This window comes from Felis catus, chromosome D4 (assembly GCF_018350175.1).
Source record: "Felis catus isolate Fca126 chromosome D4, F.catus_Fca126_mat1.0, whole genome shotgun sequence".
NCBI lineage: Eukaryota > Metazoa > Chordata > Mammalia > Carnivora > Felidae > Felis > Felis catus.
Window position 1 is genome coordinate 69,971,973 of NC_058380.1, and position 13,074 is coordinate 69,985,046.

Below are 13,074 nucleotides of genomic sequence, written 5' to 3' on the forward strand. Positions count from 1 at the left end.
ACTGTAACTGGTGAGGCAGTGGATAGGTATGTTCATTAGTTGGTGCACAATAACTGTTTTTGCAATTTATACCTATATCAAATCACCAAGCTTCATACCTCAAATGTATATGATTTTTATTTGTCAATTATACCTCAGTAAGCTAGGGAAAAATATTTTAAAAAATTTTTAAAAAGACCTTTACATAGAATATCAACCAAATGCAACGAAAGGGCCTTTCTGACAACCAAACAGGAAGATTTGGACACTGACTAAATATCTGATACCAAAAAACTGTTATGGGTTGTTTTTTTTTTTTTTTTTTTTTTACTAGTATAGTGGATATATTTATAAAAACAGCCCTTATGTTTTTTGAAATGTGTACTGAAATACAACTTTGAAATTACAGGTTTGGAATTGGCTTTAAAATAATCAGGAAGGGACGGCAATGAGGATACAGACGGAACAAGAGTGGTCAGACATGGGAGATGAAACTCAATAATGGGTACTTGGGGTTCATTACGTTCATTATGTGGTGGGTACATGGGGTTCTCTCTACTTTTGAATGTGCTTAGAAATTTCAATAATAAAAATTGAGGAAAAAAAAAGTAGGCAGAATTGAAGTGAAATCCATTTAGACCCTACAATTGCTCACCAAAAGCCACCAGCAGCAAGTACTTCAGTTCATGCCCAGCGAAACTGAAGTCAAAACACGAATCCCCACGTAGTGAGGAAAGGCCTGCATGGTGACTCGGACACAGGTGTTCTCGCTTGTTCCACGGACGTTACCTGAGAAGAACAAGGGGTCTGGGAGACAATCTCCGAAAGACGAGCTGGGAAAACCCTGAACACAGTAAGAAAAATAGGACAACTGAAAACCAGGCAAAAATCACAGAACAAAGCACTCCAGGAGGAAATATGGTTATGGTAAAATAAAACAAAAAAAGCTGCATGATGCCAAGTGTGGAAGAGTGGATTCACAGATGCTTTTGCATACGGCTGGGACTCTGGGAAAACTATTTTGCAGGATCTTGAAAGGCCCTGCCCACGGCCCTCTTGGCCACCGCGTGCCCAGGAGAGACGCTTGCTTGCATATATGCACCAGGAGACCAATTCCAGGAGGTTCAAAGCAGCACTTTTTCCTAACAGCCCCAAACTGGAAACATTCCAAATGTCTACCAGCAAAGGATAAATTTCAGTAGATTCGTGCAATGGAATACTACCAAGCAGTAACAACTACAGTTAGCTCATCGATGTGGACGAATCTCATGAACACAATATACTGAAAAAATCCACTTATAGAAAGTTCACAGACATACAAAACTAACAATATATCATTTAAAGAAACATACACATGCAGTAAACCTAGAATATAGAAAAGGAAAGGATGAGAGACGAATTTCGGGAGAGCGGTAGGGCAGGGAGTGTGGCTGGGAGGAGGTGAGAGGCTTTCACAGCATTAGTGATGTCTTTGTTTTTAAGCCGGGGGTGGTGGGTACATGGATGTTCACTGTATTATTTTTCTTTACACTATTCACGTACACTCTTTTCTATTTATATTTTCATCACTAAAAAATTTAAAGATGGAGGACCTGACAACACCAAAAAATTCGGACAAAAACGTAAGGGGGAAACTACCGGAGAGGATACCAGCATTGTGCAGAAGAGTCAATAAAACCACGAGGGGAAGGCTGGGGACATCCAAGTCTCTGATGGCAGAGCCACTAATGAACAGGCAGGATGGAGTTAGGAAGGCCCGGACCTGCACAAAACTCCATCACCTGGATGAATGGATAAACAAAATGTGCTTATACACGTCCTGGAATACTACTCAGTCTTAAAAAGGAGTAACATTCTGACACGTCCTACGTGGACAGACCTCAAAGCCATCACACTACGTGAAAGGAGTCAGACACAAACGGATAAATATACCATTCCACTTACATAAGCTATCTGGAGTAGTCAAATCCACAGAGACAGAAAGTAGAAGGGTGGTTGCCAGGGGCTGGGGGGAGGGGCCTGGAAAATTCTTGTTTAATGGGTACAGAGTTGCAGTTTGGAAAGACGACAACAATCCAGAGACAGATGGTGGTGACGGTTGCACAACAATGTGAATGTGCTTCACACCACTGAACTGTGTACCTAAAAGCGGTTACTTACATTCTGCCACACACACACACACACACACACACACACACACAAATCTATAGTTCAAAGTGGTTGCAGCCTAGCAAGCAAGCAGGTAGAAGCATTGTGACCCTCAGCCTGCCCGAACAGAGGTCAGATACAGTAAGGACGACAACATTCACAAGAAAAGAAACAGGCATGGGGGAGACAGGACGGGGCCCGAGGGATGCCACCTCCGCAGCCACCTGCTGAACCAGGTGGTCCACATCCTCCCAGCTGGGCTGGCCACACGGACAATCCTACTTTTGGGACCACGCTCAGTGCTGGGAAACCGGGAAGCTCCAGATGATCCCAGAAGTAGCACAGGACCCTTGGGATACCATCTTCTAGTTCTGAACTCCAACCAGGAAGTGCTGGACACTCAGCCAGCTAGGACTTTAGGGAAAAGAGCCTGAGAATGATAGAACCCAAGTGCCAAAGAGGCTGAAAAGCAAAGAAGTACAGGAATGACCAAGGGGTGGAGGGGCGGGGGAGGGGGGCGCTTATGGCATGAAATTCTGAAGGGTCAAATCGAAAAGGAGTTCCAAGGAGCACACATTTCAAACAGGGAAGTTGAGTGTGCACAGCATGGGCTGGGGGAAGAGCACTGGAAAAGGAGTCAGGAAACCCAGATTCAATTCTGGTTCTACCACACTTATTACCCGAGTGGCCCAAGGCCACATGCGCCCTGAGATCATGTGTAAACGGGATAATGATACCTTCCCACATGGTGGCTATTAAGGGAAGTGACACCGATTCTGCAAGCCTAGGGGGCAGGGTTGCCTAACAGAGAAGATACCAGGTGCTCTGCCTATCAGCCGCCAGTCCCAAGACAGGTAGAGACAGGTGTTACTCACGTCACGCACATGCACACACACATACAGAGATCGAGGGGCGTATTTAATCTCGAGTAATCACAAAAGAGGGCACCCAATTAGTGAGGGGTTTGTCAGGAAGGCTTGGATGGGAGAAAATAAAACTGATACCATGTTTATGCACATGTATAGGAAAGCTCAAAGACTGAAGGGAACCAGTTGCTATGCAGCAGGTTGGGAATGGGAAAATGCAAAATGCTTTTCTGTGTGCTAAGTTTAATGTTGTTCGATTAAGCACTTCTTAATAATGTAAGCCTACTTCTGACCTCAGTGTTGAAAACTTATGGCCATCAAACCAGAATGCACTCTGAGTGAAATTGTGTTCGATGAGTCTGACTAAAGATATAAATCTGATCTCTGGAAATACCAACTGGCCTGCAAAGAAAGGACACCCTTCTGAGGCTCAGAGGTCCCCATCCACCTCAGGACCCCTGGGACAGGCTCAGAATCCACCCACCATCCACCCCACCAATGCCCGGTCCTGCACAAATGTCCTATGGCCAGACAGTCTGAGCTTAAAGCTGGAGTCTACCTTTACTAGCTACGTGACATGGGCAAGTTTTTTAACCTGTCTTCCGAGCCCCAATTTCTCCCCTCTACACATCAGGGATAACAGCAATAACACCATCAAAGTTTTTACAAAAATTCAACAAGCCAATCCCTTAAGCACTTAGCCCAGCACCAGGCATACAGAAAATGCTCAGTTAAGCCTCAGCTCTTATTAGCTCAAGATACACATCTGCACTTTAAAGGTTCCTCACTTGTTCTTTGAAGATTCAGGGACACAGCCAGAGCTCATAAGCCTCTCCTACTTGAGTGCAGAGCCCAGGAAATGGGGTTTTCTGGCTCCCAACCTCCATGCAATTTGCACCTGCTGGGTCCTCTGCCCCGACACCTTTTGACCAAATCTACAGCTGAATTCCTGTGCATCATTTGGGACAACGTGATGCCACTTTGGGCATCAAACCATCTCCAACTCTGCCCCACAGTTCAGCTGCTCACCCCTGCGCTGCCTCATGTGGAGCTACAAGTCACATACTGACACTGTTTCCCCTTCAAGATTCGAACTACCTCATCCCTCCTGGATCCCTCCCCAATGCTTAATGCAGTATAAGTGCTCAGTAAGTCCTTGCTGACTAAAGAAAATACACTACAGGTAAACAAAAACATGTTTTGGAAAAAATTAAAAATAAACAAGACATTCAAATCAAGTGGGACTAGTGAGATAAATCCAGGTCTAGAGAGAAGCCAAAGAAGCTGCAGAAGGGGCCCTGTGGGGGGGGGGGGGCAGAGGGGCGGATTAGGGCAGAGAGGGCGCATCTGGGATGCTGCAAGGCTCACACCCATCTCTGCCAGACCGGCTCTGGCTGGTAGCAGAGCATGCACAGCCCTGGCAGGGGAGAGAACCGTGATTACCCCAAAGCAGGTGTTCAGAACCCAAGCCCCCAGGTTCGACAGAATTCTATGGCCACATCAGCAGGCCCTTTAACCTTCCAGAAAGCAGAGATGATGGTGAGGAGAGGCTCCGAGGATGGGGAACTAGCTTCTCACTCAGGCAGGAGCAGTGATGGAGGCTCCCACTTTCACTCAGATCCCATGGAATGCAAGGGGGGGGGGGTGAGGGCCTCCACCCCAAAGAGACACAAACTCAGGGTCTGTGATCCCTATTCAACTATGCTGAAGGGATGGAGAGACATTCATCAACCCATACGTGTTTATCATTTTGAGTACATCTTTATATCTAAATACAAAAAGAAAAAACTACAGATGAATACACACCACAATTTTTTTTTTTTTTAGAGAGAGCGTATGCACAAGCTGGAGAGAGGGACAGGGGGAGACAGAGGATCCCAAGCAGGCTCTGCACTCAGCACAGAACCAGATATGGGGCTCGATTCCACCACCCCAGCTGGGATCATGACCTGAGCCAAAATCAAGATTCGGATGCTTAACCAACTGAGCCACCCAGGCACCCCATACACCCCAATTTGAACAGTGGTTATCTCTGATGAAATCTGAGATGTTTTCACTTCACTGGCTTCTCTATATTTTCTAATCTTTCTGCTTTAAGCATGTTCTGATGTGAAATGAAAGTGGGGGACAAAGGCACACACCCACCTGAAAAAAAAAAACCCAGCAAGATGAATCGGCAGCTGACCCTGCCCACAGGCAGTTGCCATGGGTCAGAGAAGGAAACTGGAGTGCCCACAGGCCCAGGTTCCTGCAGAGGGAAACCTCCAGGCAGAGCGGAGAAGGCTGGGCACAGGGACTCAGGCAGTAGAGAAGGATGAACATGTGTTGTGAGGACAAATTGTGGGTGGAGGATTTCTGTGGTTACTGAGTGGCTTTTTTTCCTAAGTCCCTATGCAAAAATTTAAGCGAAAGTACCCCCCCCACACATACACTGACCTTTTGCTATTTCAAAATTAAACAGACCTGTGCCTTCATCCACAGCAGTGCACTAGGGATGGAATTCAATGAGATTATGCACGTGAAAGTGCTTAGCAAGTTAATATTTGTTCGGTCCTGGACCAGCGTAGGGTCATGTTACTGGCATGGGAAAGGCTAACAGACACCTCCTTCCCCCAATTAACACTGACGATCCAGCAAGTGCAAAACCACAGTTTGATTGAGGTCATGCCTGTATCCCATTTGGGAAGGAAAGGATGTTTACCATTCACCTCTCTTCCTCCCTGCACCAGCCCCCCCTCCCACCGCCACCACCAACTATCCCTCCTTTAAAAGAAATGTGTTTTTATTTTATTTATTTTTATTCTTTTTTTAACGTTTATTTATGTTTGAGACAGGGAGAGACACGGCATGAACAGGGAAGGGTCAGAGAGAGGGAGACACAGAATGAAGCAGGCTCCAGGCTCTGAGCTGTCAGCACAGAGCCCAACGCGGGGCTAGAACTCACGGACTGTGAGATCATGACCTGAGCTGAAGTCGGCTGCTTAACCGACTGAGCCACTCAGGCGCCCCAAAACAAAGGTATTTTTAAAAATACACAAATTCATGACCCAGGTAGGGGTCCAAGGTTCCTCATGGCCTCAATCCCCTGCTGGGATGGGGTGGAGGTGTGGTCAGCACTGAAAGACTACCCTGAGCCAATACTTTCCCTCCAGGGCAGGAAAAGGCAGGCCCCCCCAGAGGCCCAGGATGAGGCAAGGTGTCCAGGGAAGCCAGAACCTCAAGAGAGGGTGGAAATGAGGAGCTGCCTGCCCCTATCTCTTGGGGTATCCCATATGGCCTCCCCCATTTCTTCCCACAACTGAGGTGAAGACCTCCCTGCCTCCAAGCTAGACCCCGCTAGGCCTCCGCCTCCCCGTCCCCACACCCTCAACGGACTCCCCCAGCCAACAGCTGTGGCACTCTGCCCACTTCTCTAGGCCAGGCCCTCGTCACCCCTCACCTGCCCCAGCCTCCACTCCGTGTGGCAAGAGTGGGCTCCCTAAAGCTCAGGAGAGATACTGTCAACCCCCAGCTCAGAGATGGTCATTGCCCTCTCCCTGCCTACAGCAGTTTTTAATGCACAGCGTGGCCACCCTCAGCTCTCAGTCCTACACCCAGAGTTCTTCAAAGGATACAAAGGGACCATGTTCATCAGAATCACCCAGGGTACTTGTTAGAAGTCCAACTTCCTTAACCTCTCAATCCGAAATTCTGGGCTTGGGGGCGCCTGGGCGGCTCAGTCGGTTAAGCATCCAACTCTTGACTTTGGCTCAGGTCACGATCTCATGGTTCGTGAGTTGGAGCACAGAACCTGCTTGGAATTGTGTCTCCTTCGCTCTCTGCACCACTCCCGCCCCTCACTGTGCACGCAGCGAGCGTGCACTCTCTCTCTCTATCAAAAACAAAATAAACATATAGAAAAAAAAGTCTGGGGGTGGACCCTGGGAATTTTAACTGGAGGAAAAGAAAATCTCAGATGCACTCTGGAGTACACAGAAGTCAGAGAACCATTTTGCTAGAGTTTCTCATTGTTCAGGAAAATATGTCCTACTTCCAACTGCCAGAAACATATCTCATCCCCCTTCTGTGGTCCTGTGTCAGGACTAGGGGTCAGTCTTCCTTCTTACCACTGATCCTACACTCACCTCAAACTCACCCGTTCCAACTCTTCCCTGAATGACTAACGGGAAGTCACTCTATCCACAGGCCTCAGTTTCCCATATACACAAAGGGCGGAATATGTGCTGTCTAGGGTTCCTTTCAACTCCAAAATAAGGTATATGCTCTTTGTGTTCCATCACATACATTCAGCTGGATCAGAGATTCCACTTCCAGAATTCTAAGAACTTGCAATTGGGTGTCAGGGGAGGCATTCTCTTCTCAGCTAAAGTGAAACTTTCAGGGGCGCCTGGGTGGCTCAGCGGCTTAAGCGTCCAACTTCAGTTCAGGTCATGAGCTCATAGGTTGTGAGTCTGAGCTCCGTATCAGACTCTCTGATGTCAGCACAGAGCCCACTTCTGATCCTCTGTTTCCTCTCTCTCTCGGCCCCTCCCCTGCTCACGTTCTCTCTCCCTCTCTCTCTCAAAAATAAACATTTTTAAAAAATTAAAAAATAAAAACTGAGGGGCACCTGGGTGGCTCAGTCGGTTGAGCGTCCGACTTCGGCTCAGGTCACGATCTCGCGGTCCATGAGTTCGAGCCCCGCGTCGGGCTCTGGGCTGATGGCTCGGAGCCTGGAGCCTGCTTCCAATTCTGTGTCTCCCTCTCTCTCTGCCCCTCCCCCGTTCATGCTCTGTCTCTCTCTCTGTCTCAAAAATAAATAAAACGTTAAAAAAAAAATTAAAAAAAAAATTAAAACTGAAAGTTTCAAAAAGCATCTCTCATACTACATATAACTTCTGATTTCCGGTAAAAAAGATGTTTAGGGGCGCCTGCATGGCTCAGTGGGTTAAGTGTCCGACTCTTGGTTTCAGCTCATGTCACAATCTGACAGTTCATCACATCAAGCCCCACATCAGGCTCCCACGTTGACAGCATAGAGCCTGCTTGGGATTCTCTGTCTTCTCTCACCTCTCTCTCTCTCTCTCTCTCTCTCGCTCAAAAATAAACATTTAAAAAAAAAAAAAAGATGTTTAGCCTTCCTACCACAGCTCTTTTTGGTTTGTTTTTAGCATCTGTTACTAGACCTGCTTCCCAACTGGTTCCACAGGTCAAAGAGGCGGTATGAGAAGTGTGTAAGATTACAACCTCTGAGCAACCCTTCAGTACCCTGCTGTGTACTGAAGCCTTTATATCATCCTTGTCGCGTTATGCTCCCAACGTCCCCATTTGAAAGACCAAGAAGTCGATGCTCCCAGAATTCGAGCTGCCCAGGGCTACACAGCCAGCCTGAAAGGCTCCAGCACGGATCTTCCAAATCTGAAGTTCTCCCCACTAGCACTGAACCACAATGAGCCAACGCTGAGTCCCAGATTCGGTGAAAGCAAACGTGCCAATGGCACCACCACTGGCCAAGAAGCCGTGCCCTCCGAGGCATGGCGGGAGCGCTAACCAGTCAGTCACACACACCTCCCGACAGCTTTCCACACAGAGCTGCCGGGAGACTGTGCACGCAGGGGAGGGGGAGACGGGGCTGAGCAACAGCCTCACGAGCAAAAGCGATGCCAGGGATTTAGTCAACAGAGAGCTAATATGAGTCAACAGCGGGTGCCGCTGCCAAGCACACTAATGGGATCTTCGGCTGCATTAATAGAAGGCAAGTGTCTAGGGTAGGACCGAGGGAGTCCTGCCCTGCTCGGACCAGACCACACCTGAGGGCTGGGCAGGGCAGGGCTGGTCTAAGGAGAGGGAGGCAGCACCTTCCAAGGACAGGTTTTCTGAAGAGGGGTGGCTCATGGCACCACTCTGGCTTGTAGGGTGAGCCAGGGACTCCCCTGGAAGCTGGGTTTGTCAAGCCCATTTTATTTTAAATGTATTTATTTTGAGAGAGAGAGTACGCACAAGCATGGGAAAAGAAGGGACAGAGAGAGAGAGAGAGAGAGAGAGAGAGAGAGAGAGAATCCCAAGCAGGCTCTGTGCTGTCAGTGCAGGAGCCCGATGTGGGGCTTGATCTCACAAACTGTTGAGATTGTGACCTGAGCTGAGATCAAGAGTCAAAGGCTTTAACCGACTGAGCCACCCAGGCGTCCCAGCAAGTTACAGATGGATTTTTTTTTTGTTGTTTTTAAGATCCTTTTGTTCACATTTTACCAAAGACTGAGAAACCACAGCAAAGGTTAAAAACGGGCCGGCATGCTAGGGGATGCAGCCTACCACCGGACAAGGAGACTACAGACCCCGTCTGAGGATGGCTGAAGACAATTACAGTTGCTTCTTCCTTTACTAAATATAACCACTGGCCACGAGTTAGCCAAGGAGTAGACCTGACACAATAGGTATTCTAAAAAATGCACAGGGGACACTGGATTTGAGATCCTATGACCCCAAGAGTCAAAATCTCCAGGAAGCCCTCTTAACCTGCCCATCCCCCAGGACGCTGTCTGGGTGAGCCTGTCACATCACTTAGCATCACTTAGAATAAAAAGGTATGTTTTTACCTATGTTTCCCAAGAGCCTCCAGGCCACCTCTCCTTCACCTGTGTCCACAGCACAATGCTTGGCACACTGGACATGCTCAAGAAAAGGTGCCCTGGCATGGTCACACTGAAAGTGCTGTTGTGTTCAAGTCAATTTCAGAACCTGAAGTGTCCAGATTAGGGCCAATAAAATGGCTATGACAATACACAACCACTGTTAGTATGCTGAGCAAAGGAATTCTTGAAGCTAACACCACCAGAGGGTTTTAATTACAAAGGGCCATAGTTAGCCCAGCAAGCGCACTGAGTGCCTGGGGAAGTGACAGGAGACAGAAAATCCAGCTTAGGGGTATGGCGGCCAAAGGTAAATCCTATCTGTGTGACAGGCAGCAATGCAACACCAGAGCCCAGGAAGCGGTAAAAACCCAGGAAAGCAGAAGAGAAAATAATGATAAGCAGGGTTAAATGCCAAACAGGACAGCATAAAAAGTGAGCCCAGTGAAATGGGTCTTAGGAAGGAGCATGCGTGCTACAAATTCATCTACAAACTCACTGGGTTCTGGCCACCGGGTGCTAACCTCGTACTCAGAGAATTAATTACAGGAACTCACACTCTGATCTGAGAAGACGAGCACAGGAGCCTGTGTGATGCAGTTCTGATATCTAATAAATCTTTAAATCGATGAGCCGCGCTCACTGGTAATTTTTCTTCATCATTCCTCCGGGAGGGCTCACATGACAAAAGCCCGCATTTTGTCTTTGGATGGGGTGTGTCCATATAAATAAAATTTCGGGTTCAGGACATCACATCCTAAAGCATGGAGAAATCTGCCATCATAAGAAAACCTGGGGAAATCTTTCGTCCAGCAACCTTTTGTAAAGTGGAGAAACCTTTCAATGTAAGCATCCCCCTCCCCCACGCCGAGCTGGGCTTGCTGGTCCAATCCCAACCAGATCATTGGTGTACCTGTCTGGGTCTATCCACCACACATGCACCTGACTCAGTTTGCATTTTTCATCTGAGAAACACCACTTAACGCCTGTCGCACAAACCTGACAGAAGCAATACATTTTATAAAATGAACCATCCCTGGGGAACCGACAAGAAAATCCTCAAGGAGCACGGTCAAAGTTCCCATGGAGAGCTTTCCTCTCCCTGATCCGAGATGCAAAATACGCCACATCCTCTCCACACAGAAGCTGCCCACCTCTCCACTCCTCCAAGCTCTTGAGGCCTCCTCTCCCAGCTCAATACAAGCTGGAAAGCCTCAATCCTGGGGAGGAGTAACATTTTCATGCTATTTTAAAGACAACAGCTCTAAGCACAGGAACGCTGGCTCCTTTTCCATGAATAAAAAGGCCCCAAAAGGGTATTATCATAACAAAATGATATTCTATGGAGAGCACTAGGAACCACAAAAATAAAATTGCCATAAATTGAAACCGTCTCAAAATTAAACCTAAGGCAGCATTAAACTCCAAGGCCAAGCAGGTTCTGATTTTCCCATCTAAAACCCTTACAGGTCCCTAGTTCTCTCCCGAAATCTAAAGAATTTCCCCCACCAGGTAAGGCCTAAGTGTTTCCTTTGCAAGTCTGGGTATGGTATTTTTTCCGCATGAAACCCTCGGAATAACCTGTAACATTCATCTAAAAGCTCAATCAGCGCTGTGTCCTCAGTCACACCCAAAGATTCCCAAAGGCACCGTCTGCCGCAGCGCCAGGTGCCCAGTAGGCGCCCCATTAATGTGCGGATTTGATTTGATCACATCTGGCCCCTTCGGGCTAGAAAGCCGGACGCTCTGGCGGGGACAGCAGCGCCAACCTAGCTATCTGCTGCAGGGGGGCGGGGTGCAACCACCTGTGGGCGGGTGGCCCGGACCCGGCGCCGCCGCCCGGGGGTGCCTTGGCCGCCCCACGCACGTTGCCCGGGGCGCAAAGTCCGGCGCGCCAGGCCCCGTGGGGGCCCCAAGGCCAATTCCCGGCGCCCCAGCAAAGGGCTCTGCAGGTGCAAAGTTGGCCAGGTCCAAGAGAGTCGATTTTAGAGTTAGCTCCCAAGTCGCCCACCTGCCTCCCCGCCCCCCTCCCCGAGACACTAAGGGCTGTAGGGACTCTTTGGGATGGGGCGGGGGCGGGCATCGAGAAAGGGAGAGAAATGGTCCCTACAATGCCTCCCAAACTTGGGGCACCTGCTGGGCAGCTGGGGACGAGGCTTCTCCTTCCTGCCGTCTCCACAAGGCCTGATGGCGACTTTGTGGGGGCAAGCAGGCCACCTCGAGGCAGCCCCGCATTGCTTTGAGATTTTTCTAAGCAATAACCCAGCACCAAGAAGGCCCCCGCTGGAACCCAGGGGGCGGAAGGGGAACGCCGGTCACCCGCGCCAGGGGGCGGGGACTCGGGAAGAGGGGACTGGGTGAGCTGGGGAGGGAGTGAGGCCCAAAGGACTAGGTGGGAACCGGAGAAGGCGCAATCCAGCAGCGCAGTGTCCCAACGAGGGGGCACAAGCCACGGATGGGGTTCCAGAAGAGACCGGGACGGGGTGGCCCGAGAGGGAAGCAGGGGTAGGAAGTGATCGCAGGAGAAGGGGGAAGGGATCCTTGGATCTCCCAGAGGGGAGCAGCGGGGGAGGGGAGCTGCCCCAAGGAGTGTCAGTACCCCGGGTCGGCCCCGTCACTCACCGGCAGGTCCACGCTCACTTCAGTCCCGTCGAGCAGGAAGACACGGCAGTACAGGGTGGCCTTGGCAGCGCCGGCGGCGGAGATGTGCACCGCCGCACCGCCGGTGAGCAGGGGCCCGCCGCCGGCCGGGAACACGCTGCCCCCCGGAGCCGCGGGCAGCGTCGAGGAGGCGGCGGCGGCGGCGGCCGGGCCCCCGCGGGGTCCCCCGTCGCGCTCGTCCCCCAGCCCGGCGGCCCCGCGCCCCGCCGCGCCCCGCGCGTAGCGCTGCATGGAGCGGCGGCCAAAGGTCCGGCGCAGGAACCGCAGCATCCTGGCTGGGGGCGCCCCCTGCCTCCGCCCCCTGCGCCGCCGCCGCTGCGCCGCCGCCCGGGAGCGCCCCGCGACGCCGTCAGTGCCCGCGGCCGCCCGCGCCGCCTCCCAACGCCTGCAGCCCGGGGCTCGCTCCCGCCGAGGCCGAGGCCGCGCTCCGGCTGCCTGCGGGGCGCGCCGGCCCGGCCAGCGCCGGCCGCGAGTGGCCGCGGGCGGGAGGGCGCGCTCGGGGCGGCCCCGGGGCCGTCCCGCCGCCGCTGCCGCCGCGCGCTCTCCCGGGCCGGCGGCCCGAGCTTGCCGCTGAGGGGCCGCTCCCGACGGCCGGCCGCGGGCGGCCCGGGAGCTGCGGGGGGCGCGGGGCGCGGGCTGCGGGCTGCTCCCGCGCCGCGCGCCGGCCGAGGGCCAGCCGAGCAGGGCGCCTGCGTGCTCCCGGCGCGCTCGCTCCCACTCGCCGCGCCGCGCCCGGGGCCCGAGGAGGCCCCGCCGAGCGCCGGCTCCCGAGGCGCCTTTTCCTGCGCCCGCAGCCCCCGCCTCCCACCTGG

The 13,074-nt window shown here is 51.4% G+C and overlaps 1 protein-coding gene across 12 annotated transcripts in view; it reads right to left on the reverse strand.

Moving 5' to 3' along the window:
- The window catches only part of EPB41L4B (erythrocyte membrane protein band 4.1 like 4B), a 130,518-nt gene extending 117,798 nt beyond the window's left edge, over positions 1-12,720 (reverse strand). For 4 of the 12 annotated variants that reach the window (XM_045043942.1, XM_045043941.1, XM_045043940.1 and 1 more), the window contains exon 1: positions 12,224-12,718. In XM_045043942.1, coding sequence (XP_044899877.1) covers positions 12,224-12,532 — 309 coding nt within the window. In that variant the 5' untranslated portion in view covers positions 12,533-12,718. Of the gene's footprint in view, positions 1-12,223 lie in introns of all 12 variants that reach the window. The other 8 variants (XM_045043937.1, XM_045043934.1, XM_045043938.1 and 5 more) reach the window with 5 other exon arrangements.
- Between the last annotated feature and the right edge of the window lie 354 nt (positions 12,721-13,074).